Source organism: Molossus molossus, unplaced genomic scaffold (genome assembly GCF_014108415.1).
Source record: "Molossus molossus isolate mMolMol1 unplaced genomic scaffold, mMolMol1.p scaffold_m16_p_21, whole genome shotgun sequence".
Taxonomy (NCBI): Eukaryota; Metazoa; Chordata; class Mammalia; order Chiroptera; family Molossidae; genus Molossus; species Molossus molossus.
Window position 1 is genome coordinate 9,597,883 of NW_023425357.1, and position 25,605 is coordinate 9,623,487.

The following is a 25,605-nucleotide window of genomic DNA, read 5'->3' on the forward strand; positions in this document are numbered from 1 at the left end:
AATAAAGATTAAATTTAAAAAAGTGAGAGGAAAATCTGACAGTGATCGCAGCCTCTAACAGGCCACTTCGTCCCAGCCTGGGCCACCTCTGATCACCACAGGTCCACACTGACCTGGGGAGGACAAAACAAAACTCTTCCCTCTTGACCACCCAAACAGCTCCTACCGCAGTGTCCATTGTCTGACAAACCCAATCCTTGGACAGAGGCCTTCAGACTTTGAAATCTTAACCCCTGGCCTGCTTCTCCTAGCCTACTTGTCTATGGGATCCTCGCGGCTGGGGCTGGAAGGGGAGCCGTGAGCCCTGAGCCCAGCCCCTGACTGTAATGCTGACCCCAACCCCAACTTTAACCAGGCAAGTGATCACTCATCCTAGCCCAACACCTGGGACACTGCGCCTGAGCCCCTGAAAAGCCTCCTAAGCCTAAAACTCAGCCTTAAAAGTAACCTATCCTGCATCTAACCTCACCCAACACCCAACTCATTCCCAACCCCAACTGCACCCGCCACCTCCATCCTCAACTTCCGCTCTGACCTACCCCCACTTGTGCATTCGGTTAATAAATCTTTACTGAGCACCTACTCTGTGCCAGGCACACGTCTAGGGACATGAAGATGAACACCTGAACCTTCTGCTTCGAATTTACATTCGAGTGGGAGTCAGAGAATCTACAGGGGAGACAGAGGAGTTTGATTGGTTCTGACTGTGGAAGGTGCGATCGATGGAGGAACGGACCAATCAGAGCCCTGGCCCTGATGGGGGGCGGGGGAGAGTGCAGGAGAGCAGAAATGCTTTGGCTGCAGGGGGCCGTGCAGAGACCTGAGAACAGAGGCTTTTAGGAAAACAGCCCCATTCCTAAAGCCATGCCCAGTGCCAACATTTAGGCCGCCAATCCTGGCATCTGGGCCCCGCAGAACTTTCCTCCTTGTCCTCCCCTCCTAGCAGAGAACCAAGACAGAGCTTAGGGCCAGCGTCCAGCAGGGGGTGTCTCCCCAGGCGCCCAGGATGGTGTTGTCACCTTGGGAGGCGTGAAGAGCAGGCTGGGTGGGGGTGCTAATTCCGGCTGAAGTGGGCCTAACCACAGCCTGGCCTAATAGGACAGACAGATAACGAGTTCTTCCTACCCCTGGCCCCAGAGAGGGAGGGTGGCCCCAAAGAGGGAGGGGTTTCCTGACAGGAAATTGACCTCCTCTCACCCCCCCTCCTCAGATCCAAGCTCTTAGCAGTCCTGGCAGAAGTAGCCTCAGGACAGGACAGCAGCAGGGACAGAGGAACAAGGCACCGAGGACAGAGGTGAGGCGCTGGGGCGCTGGGGAAAGGGCAGGATTCACGGCCCTCCAGGAACAAGGCACAGCCCAGAGTTGGGCTGGACCAAGGTTCGAGAAAGGATGTGTCCTGAAGCCAGGAGAAGCTGAGGGCAAGGAGAGAATCTGGGGGCTGACCTGGGCAGGGTACCAGGGAGAGGTCAGGGAGAGATGGCAGCAGGAGGAGGGTGCAGGGGAGACTGGGGATCCAGAGAGGCTGCGAGGCAGTGGAGAGCTTGGAGCCACTCAGGCAGAAGAGGTGAGATGTGGTTGGGTCCGACGTCCTCCTGGTTCAGATGGAAGACCGAAGCCAGGGAGGGATGGGCGTTTCACTCTGTCTTCAAGAGGTGGGGTCTTGGAGATGGGACAGGGGCAAGGGTTGGGATGGAGATGGAGCAGGAGGTGATGGGGACGGGTTGGGAGTGAAGATGTGGATGAACTTGGAGCAGGCCAGGCTGGTCCGGGACTGTGTTGGTCAGGGTCAGACTTGGACGCATAACTTGTAGGTAATTACTCTGGCGCAGGCCCTGGGGACCGGAGGCCAGGCGAGCACTTCTGCAAACAGGTCGGGCGGTCTGCGGAGGTTTGGGTCTTTGGGGAAAGGCTGGAGCGAGGAAAAGGAGGAGGAGCCCACAGAGGGAAGCTCTGGTGGCCGAGACATCCTGCGGGAGCCGGGGGCTGGGGGCTTGGGGATGCCTCGGAAGTGAGTCAGGGGCCTGGCACCAGGAGGCAGACAGGGGGCTGGAGGGGGCAGGATGTGGGAGCCCGTTTGCAGAGGGAGGTGTTGGAGCCAGGAAGGGGAAAGACGTCGGGGCGAGTTTTGGGAAAATGTTGCAGCCAGGTCTGAGGATGTTGGTTTGGGGTACTGGATCCGGTTTGGGGGTGGATATGGAAGCCAGTGGGGGTATGTCCAATCTAGCTTGGGCGGTGTTGGCTTCTACTGGAGGGACATTGGAGCCTCTCATTTTGACGGGGTGGTAGAGTTGGGGGGATAGTGGAGCCAGTTCTGGGGGATGGTGGAGCCATTTTGGGGGTGAGGTACATAGAAGAAACCTGTTTGGAAGACGAAAGACAGAGAAATCAGGGTGTGAAGAGGGTGTGTGTCTGGGGGGTGGCATCGATCGCCTTCAGCCATGGGGGCTCCAGGCAAGGGGTTGTCATGGTGACTGCCTCCCTAGGGGACAAGGGACAATGAAGACTTGGAGGCTGGGAGGGTGTTTCTAGGCATAGAGGCTTGGGAAAGGACAGCTGATGTCTAGAGACTGAAGTCGGGAGGCGAGAAGGAAGCTCCCCACCAGGAAAGGGCCACAGTCCCCCCAGCTCAGGTCCTTCAGCATCAGGCTGCCCGGTCCTGACCCCATCCCTCGCCTGCTCAGACCCAGCTCAGAACAGCCCACGTGTCCTGCAGGAGGAGAGCGCGTGACCATCTGATACTCGACACAATTGTGCCAAGTCACGCAGTGGAATAGTACGCAGCACGAAATAACCCGCTGGAGCCACAGAGACAGGCCCCCCAAAAAACGGATCGCAGGACCCATGTAGAATGATAGCATTTATAGAGAGTTTGAAACCACATAAAATGACGTGTGATTAGTTCTGGGCACAACTCTGTGGGTTCGGGGTAAAAGTTGCGTGGACACTCCAGAAGCAGCTTGTCTTGGGAGAGGGCTGGGGCGAGCAGGATCAGGCAGTTGGGGGTCAGTGCATTTGTAACACTTGACTCTTAAAAAAAAAAGAACAGCCCTGGCCAGTTCGGCTCAGCGGTTAGAGAATTGGCCTGTGGTCCAGAGAGACCCGGGTTCGGTTCCCGCTAAGGGCATGTACCTCGGTTGCAGTTTGTCCCCGGCCCTGGTTGGTCGTGCGGGTGGCAGCCACTCGATGTGTCCCTTTCACGTCGATGTTTTTCTCTCTCTCCCTTCCCCTCCCACTCTGTCTGAACAAAAAATGGAAAAATGTCCTCGGGTGAGGATTAAAAAAAAAAAAAGAACAGATGGAGCCAACGTTTGCTTAGAGGCAGCTAGGACTGTAGGCACAGAGCTGCTCATTGAGGTTTTCCTCTGTACTTGACTGAACGTTCGGGCTATTTCATCATTTTAAAAGGCACCCTCCCATGGCTCCCCAGGGCCCCCGGAAGAAAGGCTGGGTCTCCGGTCACGCACTGGAGGTCATCTGTGGCCTGCTCCTTACTGACCTCTCAGCTTGACTCATCAATTCTTCTTCCCCACAAGGGATGAAGACTTTGCCTCCTTCTTTCATTTCCTGTTTATCACTCATTCATTCCCCAAATGCCTGCCCTGGGAGCTGAGGACACAGTGGTGACAGAGAGAGCTCTGACCCTGCCTTCTTGGGGCTCACAGTCCAGTGGGGAACACTGAGTCAGCCCCAGACAATGACGCCCAGTGGGCTGGTGTGAAGGAGGGGGAGTCCTGAGGGGGCATCTGACCCAGGCTGGGCATCAGGGAGGGCTTCCCGGAAGAGGGGTGGGTTGGGGCTGAGTCCTAAAACATGAGTGGAGCATGGAGAACAAGTTTCCATGTGAAAAGAGCAATAGAGCCTTGGTTTGGCTCAGCAGTTAGAGCATCTGCCGGAGGACCAGTGAGTCGTGGGTTCGATGCCAGTCAAGGGCACATACCTCGGTTGTGGTTCGTCCCTAGCCCTGGTCAGGTCATGCGGGAGGCAACCAGTCGATGTGTCTCTCTCACATCGATGTTTCTCTCTCTCTCCCTCTCCCTCCCGCTCTGTCTGATGATAAATAGAAAAATATCCTTGGGTGAGGATTAAAAAAGAAAAGATCAATAGATGCTGAAACCCAGAGGAGTTTGGGATAGCACTGGTGAGGGGCACAGCTGGAGGGGCCTGAATTTTGTCCCAAGGGCACTGGGGAGCCATGGAAGGTTAAGAGAAGGGAAGGGGCAGGTTTGTGCTTTAACAAGACCCTCAAAGGTGGACTGGAGAGGCTATGATTAGAGTCTGGAGACAGAGAGAAGGCAGGGAAGCAGGTAGGGACTTGGACCAGGGTAGGGACCATGGAAAGGGAGGGAAATGGGGGACTGAGGAAATGAAATGGGCAGGAAGCTTCAAGCCCCGTGAGGACAGAGCCTGGAGCTTCCTTGGCCACTGCTGTCCCCAGTGACGGCACAGGGCCCAGCCATAGCAAACGCCTAGGACGTTTTGTTTGTTTTCCCCCCTGTGGTAAATACACATAACAAAATTCACCATATTAACCAATTTATTTTGATTTTATTAAAAGCCTAATCTTTTCATTGACTTTAGAGAAAGGAAGGGAGAGGGGGAGAGAGAGAGAGAGAGGTGCTCTTACCAGGGATTGAACCCACAACCTTGGCATATCGGGACGACGCTGTAACCAGTTGAGCTACCCGGCCAGGGCCACAGTAGCCACTTTAAAGTGTACTACTGTTCAGTGGCGTCTAGCTAGTGCATTCACAGTGTTGCCAACCATCGCCTCTGTCTAGTTCCAGAACACTTTCATCCCCTTAAAAGGAAACTGTATCCAGTAAACAGTCACTCCCCCGGCCCTGTCTCCCAGCCCCTGGCAACCACTCATCTCTCTGTCTATGGCTCTGCCCATTGTGCTTCCCCAGGAAGTTCTGCTGGAGGAATGAACTGGGTAGAGGTGACAGGGTACTGACTGGACAGGGGAGATGAGGCAGGTGCGCCGGTGTGTGACCTGGATAATGGTGGGACTTGGGGTCCCAAGCCGTCTCTGCTCTTTGCCGCTGTGCCACCTTGAGAGAGACCCTTCCCCTCTCTGAGCCTGTTTCTTCATGGAGCGTGAGGGTCAACTAAGATGACAAACATGCCAGGGCGGAGGGAGGGAGGGGAAGGGTCTGAGTGCCGACCTCTGGGTGCGCATCCCGCCTCTGCCCCTGAATCGCTGTGGGACGTAAGGCAAGTGTCTTTGTCCTTCTGAGCTGTGACATCTGTAAAATGGGCACAGTAATAGGCTCACCTTGTGGGATTGCGAGGATTCAAGGCAGCAGTGAGTGCTCAGCCCAGTGCCTGGCACGGGTGCCCCGAAGCCCTGGGCACACAGGGGGATTGTGGGTATCCACTGTCGTCAGCACCATTCACGGTCCATATGCTTTTCCCCCAGGTCTCTCGCCTGTCAAAATGCCCATCCTGAAGAGTCTAGGGAGCGCAGATTCTAAGGTGCCCCGGGCAGGGACCCTGCCCCGGAGGACCTCTGGGAACCCCTTTGAGGAAGTTCCGGGGCTGGAAGAAGAGGAGGCTGGGCGGCTGGGGACCCTGCCCAACGGAACATCATGCGGCCGCCGCGCCACCCTGGAGAAGCTGGCAGGCCTGGCCACCTTCCGACTGGGCTGGAACCCCGGCCGGCGGGCAGGCAGCCCCGGCAACGGGCAGGCCCGCTCGTTCCTGGGCCGCGTGCTGACACCGGGCATACGCAGGAGCTCAGCAGACTTTGGCCTCCTGGCCAGGTTTCAGGGGACCCGAGCCCAGGGTGATGAGGAGGCCACCGGGGATGCCGCCAGGAGGCTGGCCTTCCTGAGACTGGGGCGCGGGCCCAAGCCCCGGCGGGCCTCGCTGGCCGAGAGGGTGGTGCCTGCTGGCGAGGCGGCTCCAGAGCCTCCACCCAAGGTCCCAGAGCCACCAAAGATGAAGGAGCCCTTGTCAGGTGAGTCCTGACCCAGGCCTGGGCGAATCACAGTGCCCATTTCCAGCCCGCCCCTGCCAGCCTCCAAGGACAAGGACAGCCCTGATGGGGCACCGAGCCCCAGGGTCCACCCCATGGCCACGCCCACCCCTAGTCCAGCCCTCTTCAATCTCACCCCCATTTCCAGCGACAACTGAATCACCAACTTTCATCTCATCGCCTCTGACCCCCTCCCTTTCCCCAGTTTCAACCCTCTTTTCCTCCACACCCTCAGATTCGACCTCAGTCCCATCTTCTTCCAAAGTATCCGCGTTTGGCCTTGAGCTCTGCCCCCCCTAACCTCCAGTCCACCCTGTTCCCATCCCCAGCCGCACACTCCAGCCCCACCACAACCTCCTCCTTGACCCTGTCCTTTCGCCTCTTCCGTCCCGCTCTGACCCTCATCCCTAACTCCGTTCCCATCCCAAGTGCCTCAGCCCCATCTTCCACTTCATCCCCACCTCAATCCATGTCCAAGCTTCCTCTTCAAACTCAGCCCCATGCCAGCATCTACATTAATCTCCTGACTGCATCGCCCCAAACCTACCTCCACCGTGTCACTTTCCTGGGTCTGCCATAATGAAGCCTGACAACCAGGGGCTTAAAACTATAAAGATGTCTTCTCTCGCAGTCTGGAGAAGTCCAAAATCAAAGTGCCCCCTTGAGACGTATAGAGGGATCCTCCCTGGCCTCTTCCAGCTTCTGGCGCTTTGCTGACAGTCCTCGGTGTCCCCTGGCTTGTGGCGCCATCAGTCCAGTGCCCTATGTTCACATGGCCTTCTCTCCTGGACTCTTCGTATCACCCTCCTTCTGCGCGTGTCTGTCTTGGTGTCCAAATTTCCCCTTGTTATAAGGACACTAGTCATCCTGGATTAGGACCCACTTTATGACCTCGGTTTAACTTGATTACCTTTGTAGAGACGCTATTTCCAAATCAGGTCCCCTTCTGAGGTCCTGGGGGTTGGGACTTCACTTGGTTTTTGTGAGGGGGAGCAATCAGCTCGTAACACCACCATCTGTATCCTCGACCCCAGTCCTATCCCAAGCCCCATGTCCTCCTTAATGCCTTTCTGGGTTTTACTCCATATTGATTGATTCCAACTCCAGTGGTAATCTCCACCTTACATATCACATGCTTATCCCCAACCTATCACTTTCTCCAAAGGCCATCTTTAGCCTCATCACTGCCCAACACCATGGCAATGGCCAACTGGTCCAGCCCCATCCCTTGGCCCATTTCTCTACGCCAATCCCATCCCCCAAGTACAACTTCAACCCTTTCCCCTCTTCATTCTCACTCCTAACCCCCAACACCAGGTCCATCTCCCCCTCCACCTCCAACCCCATTCCTGCCCCAACTTCCTCCTTCAGTCCTAGCCCCTCCCCAGCCCCCATTTTCAGCCCCAACCCGAACTCAGCCTCCTCTTTCCATCTTAATCCCATCTCCACCCCATCCTGAGTCCCCATCCTAAACACATTCCCAACCTCTACCTTCAACTTCATCCATTCACAATCCCAACCCATGTTCAAACTTCACCTTCAAACTCATACCCATCTCTACCATCTTCCCATTCTCAACTCTCACCGAAACTCATCTCCACCCACATCTCCAACCTCATTCCTACCCAATCCCCAGATATAGTTCTCAATTCCTTTCCCATCCCCCTCTACAGATTTCAACCCCACCCTACCCTAATCCTAAACTCCCTCATCCCAACTCCCACCTTCATCTCCATCTGAATCCCCAACCCTGTCCCAATCCCCACCTTCACTCGACCCCACCCCCAACCTGGTCTCTATCTCCTCCACCCCCCATCTCAGCTCCTAACCCCCACCCCACAGGCAGCCCGTGCTGCCCCAGCAGCAGGGACCTCCGGAGAGCCCTCTCTGCGTCCTCTGATGCCCTCCACATCCTGGCCAGAGGCTATTTCAGCCCCTGCTCCCTGGGGACTGGGAGGCACTGCAGGGAGGTGAGAAGGGGGTGACTGGAGCCCCCGCCTTCTGGAAACGGATGGGCAGAAATAGCGCCGGCCAGGAAATAGTTTCTCTGCCAGGGAGGAAGTGGAGGGGGGTTGGAGGTGTTGGGGGTAACCCTGGGCCACTGGGACCCTCCCTCTGTCTTCTTTCAGAGGCCTCCCAGCCCCACGACTTCCCTCTCTTAGGGGAGTCTGAACTCATCGGCGTGCCAGATCACCCCACAGTTGTCCTTACCCCCGAGAGACCCATCTCTGGCTTTGATATCCTCTCCCCGGGTCCCAGCCTCCACCCCGCCCACTGGTCCAGGGCTCCCTCCATCCCTTGGCCTCTCCTTCAGCCACCCTACGTTCTCTGGCCCTGATGCCCTTTCTGTCCTCACCCTCCGACTCCCCTGATCTCCCCACTCCCTAACCCACTCCGATTCCTCTTCCATACTCTGACCCCTTACCTCATGCCCTAGCCCTCTTTCTTCTTCCTCAACCCCTTATCCCCACTTCCTCTGACTCCCCCCTCCAATCCTCTTACTAAGGTGACTCCCTCTATCTAGTCCTTTAACCTACTTCCCGTATCCAGACACCGACTTCCATCCCAACCCCTTTCTTCCCTCCCTGACCTCTCCTGTCCGCACCCTCCTTTGCCTCCTCGTCCATCCCTCCTCCCCCTCCCTCCCCTCCCCAAACCCCCCTTTCATTTCTCCCTTCTGTTCCCGGCCGTCTCCTTTCTCCAGTTCCCTCACCCTCTTTCTTGACCCCCTCCTCCACTTCTGTCCCTGCTCTTCCATCCTCCCCCACCAGCCCTCAACTTCCTCTGCCCACCTTCTCCCTCTCCGAACCCCCTCTTCTGATACCCTCCTCTCCGCCCCCTGCTCCCGAACCGCCCCCGACTCCTCTCCGCTCCAAACCCTTCCTCCCCCCCTCTCCCCGCCGCCCCCGCCGCTGCCCCGGCCCTGCCCGCCTTCCTCCCCTGACTCCCGCTTTGTGCCCACAGTGCTGGAAATCCTGAGTCTGATCCAGCAGCGCGAGCTCGCGAGGGCCGACGAGCACATCTTGGAGCTGGAGGCCGAGGAGCTGGCGTCGTCGGGGGGCGGCGCGCCCGGGCCGCCCAAGGTGGAGGGCGCAGGCGGGGGCCGCCGCGCGCGGGACGTGGCGCTGCTGTACGAGGCCCTGCAGCGCGAGCTGTGGGCGCTGGTGCGCGAGACGCTGGCGGGCCCCGGGCCGGGCGTGGGCGCCGGGGCGGGCGCCGTGGCGCAGCTGGGCCAGGTGCTGCTGCAGGAGGAGGCGGCGGACGGGCGCCGGGGGCCCGGGGCGGCCCGCAAGCTGCGCGCCCGCTGGGCCGAAGCCGTGGCGCGCGCGGCGCGGGAGCGCCTGGAGGCGGCGACACCCGGGGCCCCCGGGGGCCTGGCGGCGCAGCTGGAGGCGCTGCGGGCGCGGCTGCTCGAGGACATGGGCGTGGTGCGGGGCCGCCTGGTGCCCGCCTACCCCGCGGGCTTGGGCGCCTTCGGCGTCTACTTGCGCGGCTACCACGGCGCGCTGGCCGACTGGGTGGGCGCCGCCGCCCGCCGGAGGCTGCCGCTCGCCGACCGCTACGCGCTGCTGCACTGGCACCACCAGGTGTACCCCAGGTGAGCATGCGCCGCAGAGCCGCCGCCTGGGACCCGCTGCAGCCCTCCGACCGTGCAGAACGCCCAGCCCCCCCCTGGCCTGTCCAGCCCCCAGAACTTTAATCTTAGTACCAGCGGGCTGACCCTTCCATTCTACAGCCTTAACACCCTTGACGCTTCCCGTCTTCGTCACTCGTGACAGTGACAATCCCAGAATCAGCGCCGGCTACTCTCCCGGTGCTAGAACGTAGAACACGGATCCCTCCCATTCTAGAACCTCAGCACGTTGGACCCTTCCAGGCCTAGAACCAAAACGCCACTGACCCTGGTTGTCTTCAAATCTTGGCACTATTGACCCTTCGGATTCTAGAACCCTGACTCGGCTCCCTCTTTAGCTCCGTGGGCATTAACACTGTTGACTTCTAATCCCAGAACGGGAGAATTGATGAGGCTTCCAAACTAGACTCTTGGTACCAACGAGCCTTCCAACCCTAAACCTTAGCCTCATCCCCTCTTTGGATCCTAGAATCATGACGCTGTTGATCCGTCAGTCTGAGGGCTGTAGCACTGTTGGCCCCCGGGTCAGTTCTGTAATTTTAGCATCTAGAGCCTGGCACCATTACCCCACCCCCACCCCCCCAGTCCTAGAATCTTATAACTATCAAGTCTTTGAATCTAGAACACACCCATTCTTGTGGCTGGGGGATGGAATATGGTGATTAGCCAGGACTGGGTCACCTCCCCACTCCTGGGAAAAAGGAGTTGGCCACACCCAAACCACAGGCTAGAGAGTGAAGGAGGTGGGTGGTTCCTCAGACAAAATCTGGATGCTTTCCCTAGAAGGATGGGAAGGCGATAGCTCCTGACAGCCACCCCCGAGATCCCATTTGGGAAAATGTGTTAATGACACGCTCACACCATCCATGAGAGAGAGAGAGAGAGAGAGAGAGAGAGAGAGAGGCAGGAGAGGGAGTCTGGAAAGCTTCCTAAATGGTGGGAATGAGTTGTCTGATCTGTAGGGAGACAGTGGTACTGCAGGCTGAGGAGATGCCATGAAAGCCTGGTGTGTGTGGGTGGTGGGGAGGGTGGTGGGATGGCACAGGCCAGGGCACGCAGGCTGCTGAAGCAGGGAGTGAGGGATGAACTGGAGAGGCCTCCAAGGCCAGATGGGGGTTAGGGACCAGGAGGGGAGCTGGAGGGGAGACTTTGGGGGTGAAAAGAGCTTCTGTATGGTGAAGGGATCACGGGTAAGACCTTGCGTGCCAAGTAGTCAAGCTTGGACTTGATGCCTATAAGTCTTGCCCAGACATCGCCTCTCAGGGAGCTGACTCAGAGCTGGGACCAGGGGAGCCACAATTGCAGAGACTTCCTTTGAAGGATGAGCAAAGTTGGCCCCGAGAGAGGAAGAGAGTGGCCCAGGGTCATACTGGGTGTGAGGGGATGGGGAGAGGTCAGCTGCTCTGCCCCACCTCTCACAGATCTTCCTGTCCCTTATCTCCCCCACACACCCTCAGGGAAGTCTTGGGGCTGGTGGACATGGTCGCCCTGGAGAATGGGGAACTTGGGTCCCTTCTGTCACCTGGCACCGTGCGAGGCTTGGAGGATGAATGTCTCACGGATGTGAAGGTACCTGAGACTTGGCATGGGTGATTCGGAAGGGAAGGGGGGCAATGCAGTGAGGGAGGGGGCACATTGGGTTTGGGGGCCTTCCCCTCCAGCTGCTGATATTTTCACCTCCCTTTTCCTTTGGTGGACTTCTGAGTTCTGTCCAAAAGACGTAGAAATGAAAATCCACACTGATCACTCCTGTGTTGCATTTAGTGCTGTATTCTAAGCAGCCAGCTGGGCACAGAGACGCTCAGTAAAGGTTCGATGCATCCAGACATTCAAATCTTAGAGCAAGAGAAAGTCAGTCACAGAACGTCACGTCCTGGACCCAGAGACTCACAGGAGGGTCAAGGCATCTCTGCGTATCGGCAGGGCTGATAGTAAACTGGTTGACGACTGGCTGGAGCAGAATGGCCCGGCCAAAAACACCTGGCCTGGCCACGGGGGTTCCTATCTGAAGGCCAGTCCTGCCTCAGCCACCAAAATCAGAATCTTTGCAACTTGAGAGCCCAGAATCTTAGACTTGAACATGTCTAGGTTCTCAGAGTCACTGAGTTGAAGACAACATTGGACCAGAGAATCAGAGATGGGTTAACGTACAATCCCAGACCCTGGGAATTTGAACCCCAGAATCTGACAATCTTGCATGAATTATTTATTTATTTTATTTTAATAAATAAACCTGAGAGCAGAGTCCTAAGGCCATGAAATAATGAGAGTTGACCCTTAAACCCTCTGGGTAGTAGATGGAGGAAGCTTAAAACCAGACTCTTAATATGAAGCCCCCAATCCTAGCCTTGGCAATGCAAAGGGCTGGGGAGGTTTCCTGGTCCAGCCTTCCTCCCCAGTGTATCTTTGAGGAGCTCACTGGTAGAATCCAGACCTGCTCGGCGAAGGTGTGGGGATCACAGTGGGAGAAAGCGAGGGAGAGGCTCCCCAGTACCCCTGACCCCTGCCTCCCACACTCCCCACTGCAGGCTCAGACTGGGGCAGCCCTGCTTCGGGCGCTGCAGGAGGACGAGGAGCTCTGGGGGAGCTCGGAGGACCGGCCCAGCAACCTGGCCCAGGACGTGTGTGAGGTAGGGGGTGGGGAAGAGGAAAGAGAATCAGCGGGGACAGTGCCCGGTGGGGACGCTGGCCTCACCCACTGCTCACGCCCTCCCCCCTTCCCCCTGGGACCCGCAGCTCCTGGAGGAGCACACGGAGCGAGCGCCCTGCATCAGCCAGGGCTTCGGGGAGCGGATGGCCCACTGCTGCCTGAGGGGGCTGGCAGAGTTCCTGCAGAGGTATGGGGGGTGCGCGGGGCCCAGAGGCCACAGGGAGGAGAGATGAAAGGGGAGAAAAAGGCAGGATGGCGGGGGAGCCTCAGCGGGGTCACAGGCTCTGCAGGGCGAGTGCCCAGCAAGGGACCCCAGCCAGCAGTGTTCCATCTGCCGCCCTCACCGCCCCCCCCACAGCTTCCAGCAGCGCGTGGAGCGGTTCCACGAAAACCCAGCCGTCCGGGAGCTGCCACTGGACACTTACATCAGCAGGACCATCACCCTGGTCAACTGCGGCCCCCCCTTGAGGTGAGAGCACCCACAGCGTTGGGGACGAGGGGCATTTCCGGGGCACAAGCTGAACTGGGGTGCCCACATCCGGGGCAGGGAGCGCAGAGAGGCGTGTACCTAGGACCTTAGAAACGTAAAGCCTGGGACTCCTAGAAAGAACCAGAATTAGGGCGTCATCAGAACACTGGCGTGTTAGAATTCTAGAAACCTGAACGCCAGACTCACATGCTCTGAGAAGTACAGATTTTTATTTACCTTTTCATCTTCCTCTCCTTTTTTAGTAACTTAAAACAGGGAAAATCCTGCCCACCCTTCTTCCCCCCGCCCCCACTTAGAGGTGACCAGTTATTGCTAGTGTCTCCCACATCTTCGCAGGGATATGTGATATATTTACCGGCAAATAGATATAATTCAGTGCATATAGATGTATATACTGTATATGCTTCATACATCTGCAGATACATGCATATCTCCTACATATACATGCAAATACATTTAAATATATGCATACACATTATTCTTTTTCTTTTTAAAAAAAAATATAAATGGCCCAGCCGGTGTGGCTCAGTGGTTGAGCATTGACCCATGCACCAAGGGGTCACCGGTTCGATTCCTGGTCAGGGCACATGTCCAGGTTGTGGGCCAAATCCCCAGTGGGGGGCATGCAGGAGGCGGCCAATCATGTTCTCTCTCATCGATGTTTCTATCTCTCCCTCTCCCCTCCTCTCGCTCTAAAATCAATAAAGAAAAAAATTATTTTGAAAATATAAATGGCGGAATATAAAACACACTCTGCCCCTTTCCCTTTAATGCTCGGAGACCTCTCTGCCAGCTCCCAAAGAGGCCCGCGTTCCCATTTCATGTCTGAACTGTGTTCCACTTCTTGGATATGACAGGGTCTATTTGATCTGTCCCCCCTGGATGGATAGTTGGCTCCACTCTATTTTTAAAAAATTGATTTCAGAGAGAGGGAGGGAGGGAGAGAGAGAGAGAGAGAAACATCATCCTATCGCACCCTGACAACCCCTCCCCCAATGGAACCTACAACCTGGGTCTGTGCCCTGATCCGGAATCAAACCCGGCCCCATTTGGTGTTGGGGGACAATGCTCCAACCAACGGAGCCACCAGCCTGGGCTGGCTCCTCTCTTTTGCAGAGAAACACCTGGCACATCTGTCAACTCCTGTGAGCCCTGGGACGCAGGGGTTCACTCCCGCAGAGGCTGCTGGGATTTGGGCAGAAATGCCAGATTGTCCCAGACCTTCCCGGAGCTTTGGAGGGTGGTTGACTGTTACGGTGGCAGGAAGTGAGAAGGGTAGACTTTTAGAATCATCGATGTCTAGAATCACAAACTTTGAGAATGGAGACCTGCCCACTCTCACTGAGAGGAACAGACCCAGAGAGACTCCTTTCCTCCCACAACACCCTCTGGGCTCCCATTCACTCCCCAGAGCCCCCCAACCCCTCAGTCTCTCAGATTCCCCCAATATTTCTCAGCCCCCAGACTGTCCCCTGAGCCCGACTTTCCCCAGCACCCCATCTGACCTGTCATCCCTGTTGCCCACAAAATAGGGTCATCTAAGGAGGGACACAGGTCCAGGCAGTTGGGCTGAATGTTGGGGCTCCCTGACATTTGGCTTCGCTGATCCCCACAGGGCCCTGGCAGAGCGCCTGGCTCGGGTGGGGCCCCCCGAAAGTGAGCCGGCCCGGGAAGCAGCAGTCAGCGCTCTGGACCGTGTGACCCGGCTCTGCCACCGGGTGCTGGTTGACCTCCTGTTCCAGGAGCTGCAGGTGAGTGAGGCGGAGGGCTGGGCGGGCCCTGCCGGGACAGGGGGCATACCTCCCCCTCATCCCTGTTCCTTTCAGCCCATGACTCAGTGTTTGGGAAGCAGGGGTGGGGTGATGGCCACGTCTGGCCATTTGGGGGACAAAGGGGGATATAGGAAGGAAGAGGTGGGAAGATATGTTCAAGGTGAGGACAGAGAGCCACCCGCAGGAGGGGCCTCAGGGACTGGGTGGAGCCCCTCCCCATCGAGGGCCACCAAATGCCTGCCCAGCCTTTTCTAGACCCTAGAGCCCTGTTCACCTTCACCGGGCTCCTGTGCACGTCCAGCCCTGGAGGTGGGTGAGAGCATGTGGGGAGGGCGGTGGGAAAACAGGGAAGGAGCCTGAGAGCTGTGTGGTTGAGGCGCATGGTTGTAACGCGTGTCCCATCCATGTTGTACATCAGATCGTGTCCCGCCTCTGTTCAGAAGCTTCCATGGCTCACAGCTCACTCAGGGCAAAAGCCCAAGTGTTTGCCGTGACCCCGAGCCCTGCACAGTCTGCTCCTTCCCCCTCTACCCTCACTCCTCCCTTCCCCCTGCGGCCACTCCAGCGACAGCGCTTCCTGCAGCTCCTGCCAGACAGGCCCAGGCCAGCCTCTGCCTTTGCACTGTGTTCTCTCTGCCTGGACCACTCTCCCCGCCAGTGGCCACAATGCTCCCTCTCACCTCTTCGAAGTCTTGACGCAGATATCACCTTTCAGTGAGACCGCCCTTCCCTGACTGTCCTATGTAAACAGACTCCCGCCCTGGCCGGTTTGGCTCAGCGGTTAGAGCATCGGCCTGCGGTCCAGAGAGACCCGGGTTCGGTTCCCGCTAAGGGCATGTACCTCGGTTGCAGTTTGTCTCCGGCCCTAGTTGGGTCGTGCAGGTGGCAGCCACTCGATGTGTCTCTCTCACATCAATGTTTTTCTCTCTCTCTGTCTCTCTTCCTCTCTCTCCCTCCCACTCTATCTAAAGAAAAAATGGAAAAATGTCCTTAGATAAGGATAAAAAAATAAAATAAAATAAATAATAAATAAACAGACTCCCACCCTGGCTGGGTAGCTCAGTTGGTTGGAGCATCATCTCCATGCGCCAAGGTTGCAGGTTTGATGCCCGGTCAGGGCACATTCAAGAATCAACCAATGGCCCTGGCCAGTTTGGCTAAGTGGTTAGAACATCGGCCCATGGACCAGAGTCACGGGTTCAATTCCTGGTCAGGGGCACGTACCTTGGTTACGGGTTCAACCCCTGGTCCCCATTGAGGTTGCGAGAGAGGTAACCAATCGATGTGTCTCTCTCACATCGATGTTTCTCTGTCTCTCTCTCCCTCCTTTTCTTCCACTTTATTTAAAAATCAATGGAGCCCTGGCTGGTTTGGCTCAGCGGTTAAAGCGTCGGCCTGCGGTCCTGAGAGACCCGGGTTCGGTTCCCACTAAGGGCATGTACCTCGGTTGCAGTTTGTCCCCGGCTCTGGTCAGTTGTGCGGGTGGCAGCCACTTGATGTGTCCCTTTCACATCAATGTTTCTCTCTCTCTCTCTGTTCCTCTCTCTCCCTCCCACTCTACCTGAACAAAAAATGGAAAAATGAGGATAAAAAAAAAAATCAATGGAAAAATGTCCACTGATGAGGATTAAAAAAAAAAAATCAACCAATGAATGCATAAATAATAAAACAATAAATCGATGTTTCTCTCTCTCTCTCAAATCAATAAATAAAAGTTAAAAATAAAATAAAATAGACTCCCTTTCTCACTCCTTGCTCTATGTGTCACCAAAATACCACCTGCCATGCTGTATATTTTTTCCTTTTTAAAAAAAAAAAAAAATTTGTCTCGCCCTGGCCAGTTTGTCTCAGCGGTTAGAGTGTCAGCCCACAGACCAGAGAGTCCCGGGTTCGGTTCCCGCTAAGGGCAGGTACCTCGGTTGCAGTTTGTCCCCACCCCGGTTGGGGTCGTGTGGGTGGCAGCCACTCGATGTGTCTCCCACGTCGATGTTTCTCTCTCTTCCTCCCTCTCTCCCTCCCGCTCTATCTGAAGATAAATACAAAAATGTCCTCGGGTGAGGATAAAAAACAAAACAAAAAAATCTGTCTCCTCTCTCTGGAATGTTAGTTTATCAAGAGCAAGGATTTGTTGGAATGTTCCTAAAATAACTTATTATTATGGAAAATTTCAAACATACACAAAAACAGGCAGAATGACAGAGTGACCTCCTGTGGGCTTGTCACCAGCTCCAGCAAGTCAGCTCCGGGTGCTGGGCTCCCCACTCCTCCTGCCTGCTGGATGCTTTCCCAGCAGACCCCTGACACCTCCCACCATCCGTCAACCGCTTCTCCCGAAGACCAGGGGCCCTCTCTGAGCAAACGTAACCGCAACGCCAGTTTTATACCTGACGCGAGGAACAGTCACTGAATAGCGTCACACGTCACATCAGCATGTAGGTTCCCCTGACGTGCTTGTGACCAGCGAGCGCTTGTCTCGTTCTGTGCTGTGTCCCCAAGTGTTCTCTGTGTCCCCAGTGGCCCACCCAGGGTTGGGCCCACAGGAAGACTCAGAGAGTGTTTGTTGAGTGACTAAACAAAGAAGTGTGTGAATGGAAGTAAGTTGGGGGTTTGGGAGTGCTGGGAAGGGTGTCCAGTCTTTGTTCCAGGCCTTGGGTACACTGTTGGTCCTTTCCAGGCCTCTGTTTAGACAGAGGGCACAGGAATTCCAGGCGAAGCGATGGGACTGTGGCCATACAATGCTTAGCTCGGGTCTGGCCCGTGGGTCTTGGCCAACATTATCTTCATAATGGACAGACTTTATAGCAACAGTAATGTGTCCTGAGCCAGGCGCGGTACCAACAATGTCAGCTCATTTCATTTGCACCGATTTTCTTTCTTTTTTTTTTTATCCTCACCCGGGGACATTTTTGCATTCATCTTCAGATAGAGCTGGAGGGAGAGAGGGAGGAAGAGAGAGAGACAAACATCGATGTGAGAGAGACACATCGACTGGCTGCCACCCACACGACCCCAACCCGTGCTGGGGACAAACGGCAACCCGAGGTACGTGCCCTTAGCGGGAACCGAACCCGGGTCTCTCTGGATCGCGGTCGGATGCTCTAACCGCTGAGCCAAACTGGCCAGGGCTCTCACTGATTTTCAGTAAAAGCCCACTGGCCCCATTTTTGGAGGTTCAGAAAACCGGGCTGCTATAGGATGAGAGAGCAGAAACAGGGTGCAGGGCTGAGTGGGACAAGAACCTGCTTCAGGCCCCCATGGACACCAACCCCGGAGGTCTCTGGGTGCCTCACCCTTGGGGTGTCCATCCAGACTCCTGTGTCTCCCCTCACTCCTCCTACCCTGCATCTCCAGATGCCTCCCGCCCCTCCCCCCACAGGTGGTCACTCACTGCATCCTATGATCATAACTTCTTTTTCCTCTTGATCCCTGTCTTCCCCCCTTTCCCCTCCATCCAGCCTCCTTCCTGATTTCTGCCTCAGTCTTGCCCCCTTCTCTCAAGCTCCATGAACCACAAACCTGACCCTCTTCCCCTTCTTTTTTTAAAAATTTTTTTCCCTTTATTGATTTTAGAGAGAGAGGAAATGAGAGGGAGAGAGAGAGAGAAACACCAATGGGAGAGAACATCAATTGGCCACTTCCTGCATGCCCCCCGCTGGGGATCGGGCCCACAACCTGGGCATGTGTCCTGACCGGGAATTGAACCGGTGACCTCTTGGTGCATGGGTCAACGCTCAACCACTGAGCCACACTGGCTGGACGAGCCTTCTCCCCTTTCTGCTCAGAACCTGCCATGGCTCCCCAGTGCCCTCAGGAGAAAGCTGGGATTCCTCATCCAGCCCAGGAAGCCCTGTGTGTCCTGCTGCACCCCTGACCACACTGTCCGGTCACCAGTTGTGGCCTTAGGGACCTAGAGATCTGAGCAGTCACACAGGGCCCCACTACTTAGAAGGAACTGAGCTTGGTTTAATTCTCTCCTGTTTCTGTCTTGAAGTTTTTAATAATTTTTGAATGAATCTCCATTTTCACTTGCACTGGGCCCCAAGAATTACATAGACGGTCTTGCCAGCCACACTGACCTTTCTGGTCCTCTGACCAGCAAGGCCATCTGGAACCTTCCTCACACTTCCCTCCTGTTGAGCCACTCCCTGTTCCATCTGGCTAACAGTGACCGTGGCCAGGGCCTGAGCTCTGTCATCTTCTCCTCCAGGAAGCCCTCCTGGACTCTGCTGACTCAGGCATCCTTTCTGAGCTTCCTAAACCCCTGCCTGGGCTCCCAGCTCTGCACACTCGGGGTCATCACTGTCTGGGGACAGGGTCTGTCTCCCTCCCTGGACTCTGATCCCCAAGAAGGCAGGGCTAGGGCTATCTCAGGCACTGGCTTGTGGGCTGGTTTAGCTCAGAGCGGTTTGGGAACATATGTTGGATTAGTAAGTGAAGAGAAAGAGTGGCAGAGAGGGCAGCTGTGACCCTTCTTCCACTCTGTCCCTCCCAGCCACACTTCAACAAGCTGATGCGCAGAAAGTGGCTGAGCAGCCCGGAGGCCCTGGATGGCATCGTGGGCACATTGGGCGCCCAGGCTCTGGCCCTGCGCCGGATGCAGGATGAGCCTTACCAGGTGCGCCTGCTGGGGCTGGGTGGGGAGCTGGAGGCTCAGGGGGGGAGACCCCTTGAAGGTAGGGAGCAGCTCTCTCGGGGTGAGCTAGGTGGCGCTCTGCCTGGGACCTGCGGGGAGGCGTGTCCGCAGGTGTGGGCTTCGGACGGGTGCAGACGGGGTGGAGACTGGGAAGTGGAACTCCGGAGAATGGGGAGAAGGTGGGGGTGGGGCACCCTTTGGGGGCCGCAGGGGTGACGAGCTGCTTAGGGGCAGAGGAGGGTATCATCAGACAGGACAGGGGTCGCCCTGCGGCGGGGCGGGGCCTGGGCGGGAGCCGGTGCCCTGCGGGCAGGGCAGGGGTTCCCGTGGGGCGCTCTGGGTGGGAAGCGGGGACACGAGGTCACGGCGTCTCCCGGGCCCCCAGGCGCTGGTGGCGGAGCTGCACCGGAGGGCGCTGGTGGAGTACGTGAAGCCCCTGCTCCGCGGGCGCCTGCGCTGCGGCTCGGCGCGGACCCGCAGCCGCGTGGCCGGGAGGCTCCGGGAGGACGCGGCGCAGCTCCAGAGGCTGTTCAGGCGGCTGGTCAGTGCGCCCGGGGGCGAGGGCTCCGCTATCACCGACCCGATGGCTGGGCGGGGGCTTCGAATAAGACCTTCACCCAACTTTCAGTCCACAGCAACCGGTAACACCCCGATCCTTGCCCTCCGCGGGCAAAACCAGCTTTCTCACGGCGACAGCTGGCCTCGCGCCCGGGAACGGTGGTTCCGATGCACTGTTGGGGGCCACACCAGTTGTGTCCCGTTAGGTGCTGAGGCCCCTGCCTGGCAGGGCGGAGACTCCTTCAACACCAGCTGTTACTCTGAGCTCTGAGGCAGGAGCCAAATGCAGGACTCAGAATCTTAGGTTCCCAAACCCAGGGATTTGAAATCACCAACTCTTACTTGTATACCCAGTCGTAACCAGCAGCCCAGAAAGGCCGCATCAGCCACAATTCCAGGAGTGTGGAGTCCTTGAGACAGAAAAATACTCCCCGCCCCCCCCTGCAAATGTTATTGAGCATGCAGAGCGATCCCTTGTGGACGTTATCCAGTCCCCACCCCCACCCCCAGGTTTGCCAATTTGGACTAGATTCCGAGGGGTGCCCAAAATTATCTGCAGAGCTGGGAATAGGTTCTATTACGGATATTTCTTCAAAGTTCCAAACGGTCCAGATAACCTCTGACCACAGTCTACTCTCTGCCCGGTTTTACAGCTAAGGAAACTGAGGCCAGGAGGGGCCCGCCTTGGGAGGGCATGGTTTGGGGAGGAGGTCTTTTCGGGGAGAGCATGAGTCCCGGACCTTGTCCTGCAGGAGTCGCAGGCCTCCTGGCTGGATGCTGTGGTGCCCCACTTGGCTGAAGTCCTGCAGCTGGAAGACACGCCCAGCATCCAGGTGGAGGTGGGGGTGCTGGTTCGGGACTACCCAGACATCAGGTGAGCGCTCCCAGCCCCATGCCACAGCCAGGCCGAGGTCTCTGGAGGGCCTTGGCATCCGTCCCGGCGTTTCCTGCCTCTGGGGTGAGGGAGGGAGGCGGTGAGCGTGTCTGACTGCCGTTTCCTGCTGGAACCAGGGCATTATTAATACGATTTCCCTCCTTCGACTGCCGCCGCCGCTGTCGCTGCCGCAGCCACCAGGGCTCGGAAACAAACAGGCAAGCACAGGAAGCGCAGGGCAGGGGGGCTCGGGGCCGCCCGGCGGCGGCAGGAAGGGCCGGCCCAGCAGAGGAGCCGCGGGGGACACGGGGACAGGCACGGGCACACGGGCACACACGCACTGCCACAGCGGCAGGCGCCGTTCAGATCCTGGTGGACCATTTCCTTTCTCTGTGGTCCTCTCTGACCTTTAGTTTCCTCATCTGTTCCAGGGGGATAATAGTACTCTTTTCATGAGATTGCGAAATCAGATCATCATCATCATCAATGGGGACAATAGTAGCAATACCAGTTCTTGTTTGAGTCCTATGTCCGATCGAAGAAAGCATCTTACATAACCCCTCTGTACGTAAAGGGCAGGGCCATTCTAAGTACTTGGCGCCACTGAGGTGGGCTGAAACCAAGTAGCAAGTGGCAAAGCTGAGGTTGAACCCAGGCAGCAGGTTGTCTCTAAAGCTGGCCCACCTGGCCACCACACCACACTGCCACCTGTCCACCTGAATGGCGGTGGCAGGGGTACCTCTCTGCACACAGAGAGACGAAAGCCCACAGCGACAGGGAGTGTATCTCAGGGGTTAGGTTCCGGGGTTGAGGGCTAGGGGTTGAGGGTGAGGGTTCTGGGACTGATTTGGGATGGACTGTTCTGATTCTGGGTGCAGAACTCATGTCCTGGGGAAGGCACAGAGCCCTGGATCTCATGGGGCTGGGCAACCCGGCGTTTCTGCTGGATGGGGGGTTCTGACCTTGAATCCTAAGCTGAAGCTCAGTTTGAGCGGGCTCAAGCCGGGCTGGGAGGGGCAGTTCCAATGCTGAGTTTGGGGCTGTGTTTTGGAATTCACCTGAGCTGGGAGGTTCCTTTTTTTTTTTTTTTTTTATTGATTTTAGAGAGAGAGAAAGGGAAAGGGAGAGAGAGATAGAAACATCAAAGAGAGAGAATATGATTGGCTGCCTCCTGCATGCCCCCCACTGGGGATCAGGCCCACAACCTGGACATGTGCCCTGACTGGGAATTGAACCAGTGACCTTTTGGTGCAGGGGTCAATGCTCGACCACTGAGCCACACTGACCGGAGTGATCTGGGAGGTTCTTAAACCACATTTTGTTAATCCTCACCTGAGGATATTTTTTTCCATTGATTTTTAGAAAGAGTGGAGGGGAGGGTGGGGGCGAGGAGAGAGGAAGAGGGGGTGGGGGGGAGAGAAGAAGGGAGGGTGGAGAGGAGAGAAACATAGCTGTGAGAGAGACACATTGATTGGTTGCTGGTGGGATGGAACCTGCAACCCAGGCATGTGCCCTTGACAGGGAATCAAACCCGAGACCCTTCGGTGCACAGGCCGGCGTTCTACTCACTGAGCCACACGAGCCAGGGCTTGAGCCATATTCTGGATGAGAGTTTTGGAGCTGCAGGGATTCCAAGGGACGTGGGAAGGTCTAGGCACTGAGCTGGATTGAAGGGAAGTTTGGAAGAACTGTTTGGAAGGAAAGTTCTGGAAACGAGTGTGGGGTTCAGCATCTCTAGTTGAAATACGGCGGAGGTCTCAGAGCTGATTTTTGGATCGCAGCCTGGAGCTGGGGTGGGGAGAAGGGAGGGTCCGCCGTGTGGGGTAGGACACTTCCAGCTGAAGTAGGTCCCCAGTGTGGATCTTCGTCCCCGCGTGGAGTTTTGGTTGAGCTGGAATTTGGGAATGGGTCGGGGGTGAAGTGAGTGCGGGTTCCAAGGCCAAATTTGGGGATGAAGTTTCTAGAATGGGATCTATGTTGAGTGAAGTTTTGGATGAGGCTTCTGGAGCTTCGGAGATGAGAAACTTCCAGAGCTGGCCCAGGCAAGGCGAGGGTTCAGGCGGGACCCTGGGCTGCTGGAGGTGACACTGAGGATCAAGTTCAGTGTTGCTCTGGATGCCAGAGCTTAACAATGTGGGGGCGCCAGAGCGGAAACCTGGGAGCTGCCTGAGCTAAGTTGCGGCTGAGGATTGAAGGTTATTTTAATCAGTAGCTGAGCCCGGCCGGTGTGGCTCAGTGGCTGAGCGTCGACCCACGCACCAAGAGGTCACCGGTTGGATTCCTGGTCAGGCACATGCCCAGGTTGTGGGCTGATCCCCAGTGGGGGGCATGCAGGAGGCGGCCAATCCATGTTCTCTCTCATCGATGTTTCTATCTCTCTCTCCCTCTACTTCTTCTCTCTCTAAAGTCAATAAAGAAAAAAATTCATACAAACACTCAATAGCTGAGACTGGGTTTGGAGGTGAGGTGTGTATTGTGAAGGGGAGGGTTTGGAAAGGGCTGGAAGTGAAGTTCTGGAGAGGGGCTGGCACGGGGAGCTGGAGAGGGGCTGGTGTGAAGAGAGGGATTTGGGCTTTGAGGCGGCTGGTGAGAGGGAGGGACTGGAGGGGACTGGGGACGAAGGAGGAATCTGGAGGGGGAAGAGGCAGGTTCTGGTTGCACATGAAGCAGGCGGGGTCCACAGGCGGGCAGGGGTGTGTCTGGGGCCCCGAACCCCCATGCACTGTCCCTTCCTACGTGTCCAGGCAGAAGCACGTGGCCGCCCTCCTCGACATCCGCGGCCTGCGAAACACAGCGGCCCGCCAGGAGATCCTGGCCGTGGCCCGGGACCTGGAGCTGCCGGAGGGGGAAGCCCTGCTGTCGCCTCAGGACCGCGCCTTCTTCGCGGACATCCCTGTGCCCCGGCCGCCTTGCTGCCTCAGCCTCCCTCTCCTCCTGTGCTGCCTCCCAGTCTCGGGGCTGGCCAGGCCCAGTCTGGCCCGGCTGCCCAGGCTTCGGCCTCTATCTCCACCAGGGCCCCGGGCCCAGCGCTGAGACTCTCCCAGCCTCCTCCTCGGTGCCCCATCTTTGCTGCTGATACACCGTCCCCCCGACCCTGCCTGGGACCACAGACCCCTGCGATGGAGAGGTCCTCAGAGGCCTTCTCGCTCCCAGACTTGCTGTACAGAAGAGAAACGGGTCAGAGGGAGCAAGGACTCGCCCAAGGCCAGGGGACATGTTCCCAGCACCGGCTCCCCAGCCCAGTGTGTGGTGGCGGCCTGGAAGGCTCTACAGAAATATCCCAGCCCCTCCTTCCCCTCACCTCAAGGTCTGGCCCCAATCCAATGTATTAAGGAATGTACGATACTTAGAATAAAGAGGTTTCTATTTAACACAAGGAAGGGCTGAGTCCCCAGTGTGTGGGGGGAGGAAGGACCAGAGGGCAGGGCCCAGGGCCAAGGGCTTCTCACACACCCAAGGCCGGGCTAGGGTCCAACTCCTGGGCAGCGCAGTGGAGACTGAGGCCCAGCGGACCCCCAGGCTGCGTGACTCTGCAGCCAGCCCCCGGAGGACACTCAGCCAGGGTCCTTCACTCTGTCAGTCTCAAGTGCCTCTCCTTTCCTGGGCCTGGCAGTTCACCTTGGCCCTCCCTCCCCATCCATCCAGAGCCGGGAAGCTGTGTCAAGAGAGGAAGGAGGTTGGGGGCAGGGCCAGTGGCATCCAGGGCGCCCTCCTGGGTTGACGCAGGAAAATCTCAGGGTGGGAAAAGTTCCAGCCTCTCACCCCCAGCCCTGCCGGATCCTAGTCCCCATGGAGACCTTCAGGTCACCTCCCTGCTGACCCCTGCCCCTCCGGCCCAGTTGGACAGCCTGTGATGTATGCTTCCTGGCATGTTTTTCTGCCCCTGAGAAGTCAGAAGGAGGAGGCAGCCAGGGGTCAGCACTGGGGCTGGGGTGGAACCTCATGCACATTTGAACTCTGAAGGTGGGAACTCAGGATCCTTGGAGCCCAGGGGCTGTGTGACCCGGGGCAGGAAGCTGACCCTCTCTGGGCTGTGCTTCTTGTCTCTCTCTACAGAACTGCTTGAGCTGTCTTTGCCCAGGACAAGGTGAGACATCCAGAGGACGTACCTCCTCACTTCAGCTCCTAAAAGGACACTTTCAGCGTCACTGGTACAGAGAGAACTGAGGAATCACAACGTGTAGTTTGTAGGCGTTTCATTCAAGGTGTATTCGTCTGCGCTTGGCTGTGTTCTTTTCAGGATTTGCAGATATTTCCTGGTTCTGACCTGAGAAGCTCTGACCTTACCCAGAGCCTCAGTTTCCACTTTTGTAAAATGGGGGAAAGGGTCCTAACAGCTGCGATAATTTCACACTTACTGCACCTCAAGTCCCACGCTCCCAGGTTTTCCCTCACTGCCCCTTCTCAGCGAGCTTGCAGATTTGGAAACAGAGGCCCAGCCAGGGGAAGGAACGCAGCCAAAGTCCCCCATCCAACAGGTGACAGGACCCCACCTGTACACCCCAGGCCCTGACAGCAGCCTGGGGAGCAGGCTGGGAGGGCTCAGTGAGGAGGTGGCACAGGTGCTGGCCCAGGGAAAGTGCTTGGAAAGCATTAGCTGTTCGGGCTGAGGTGGAGGTGCGTGCCAGCCGACACCACCCTTCCCTGCTGCGGGGCTGCGGGGCTGCAAACTGAAACCCATTGCTGAAAGAAATGAAACAAAACCCGAATAAATGGAAAGACATCCTATGCTCATGGTTTCCAAGACAATACTGTTAATGTGACAAAACTACCCAAAATGTCTACAGATTCAATGCGGTCCCTATCAAAATCCCAATGGGGTTTTTTGCAGAAATAAGAAATTCCAACCTTAGGACTTCCAGTCAAGATGGTGGCGCAGGTAAACGTGGTATCGCCTCCTCCCACAACCTCATCAAAAGGACAATTAAACTACAGAACAACTATCATTCAGAACCACTTGAAATCGAGCTGAATGGAAGTCCCACAACTATGAAATTAAAGAAGTGCCTGGCCGGTG

General features: G+C 56.9%; 1 protein-coding gene across 1 annotated transcript; it reads left to right on the top strand.

Moving 5' to 3' along the window:
* The first annotated feature begins 1,178 nt into the window (after positions 1 to 1,178).
* EXOC3L2 (exocyst complex component 3 like 2) lies at positions 1,179 to 23,735 on the top strand. The gene is made up of 12 exons (XM_036275448.1): positions 1,179 to 1,294; positions 5,420 to 5,959; positions 8,942 to 9,575; positions 11,069 to 11,180; positions 12,140 to 12,241; positions 12,348 to 12,448; positions 12,620 to 12,730; positions 14,367 to 14,502; positions 19,016 to 19,138; positions 19,542 to 19,697; positions 20,467 to 20,588; positions 23,333 to 23,735. Exons 2-12 carry the CDS (start codon positions 5,437 to 5,439, stop codon positions 23,619 to 23,621), a joined length of 2,409 nt encoding a protein of 802 aa, XP_036131341.1. The 5' UTR covers positions 1,179 to 1,294; positions 5,420 to 5,436; the 3' UTR covers positions 23,622 to 23,735.
* The last annotated feature ends 1,870 nt before the right edge of the window (positions 23,736 to 25,605 follow it).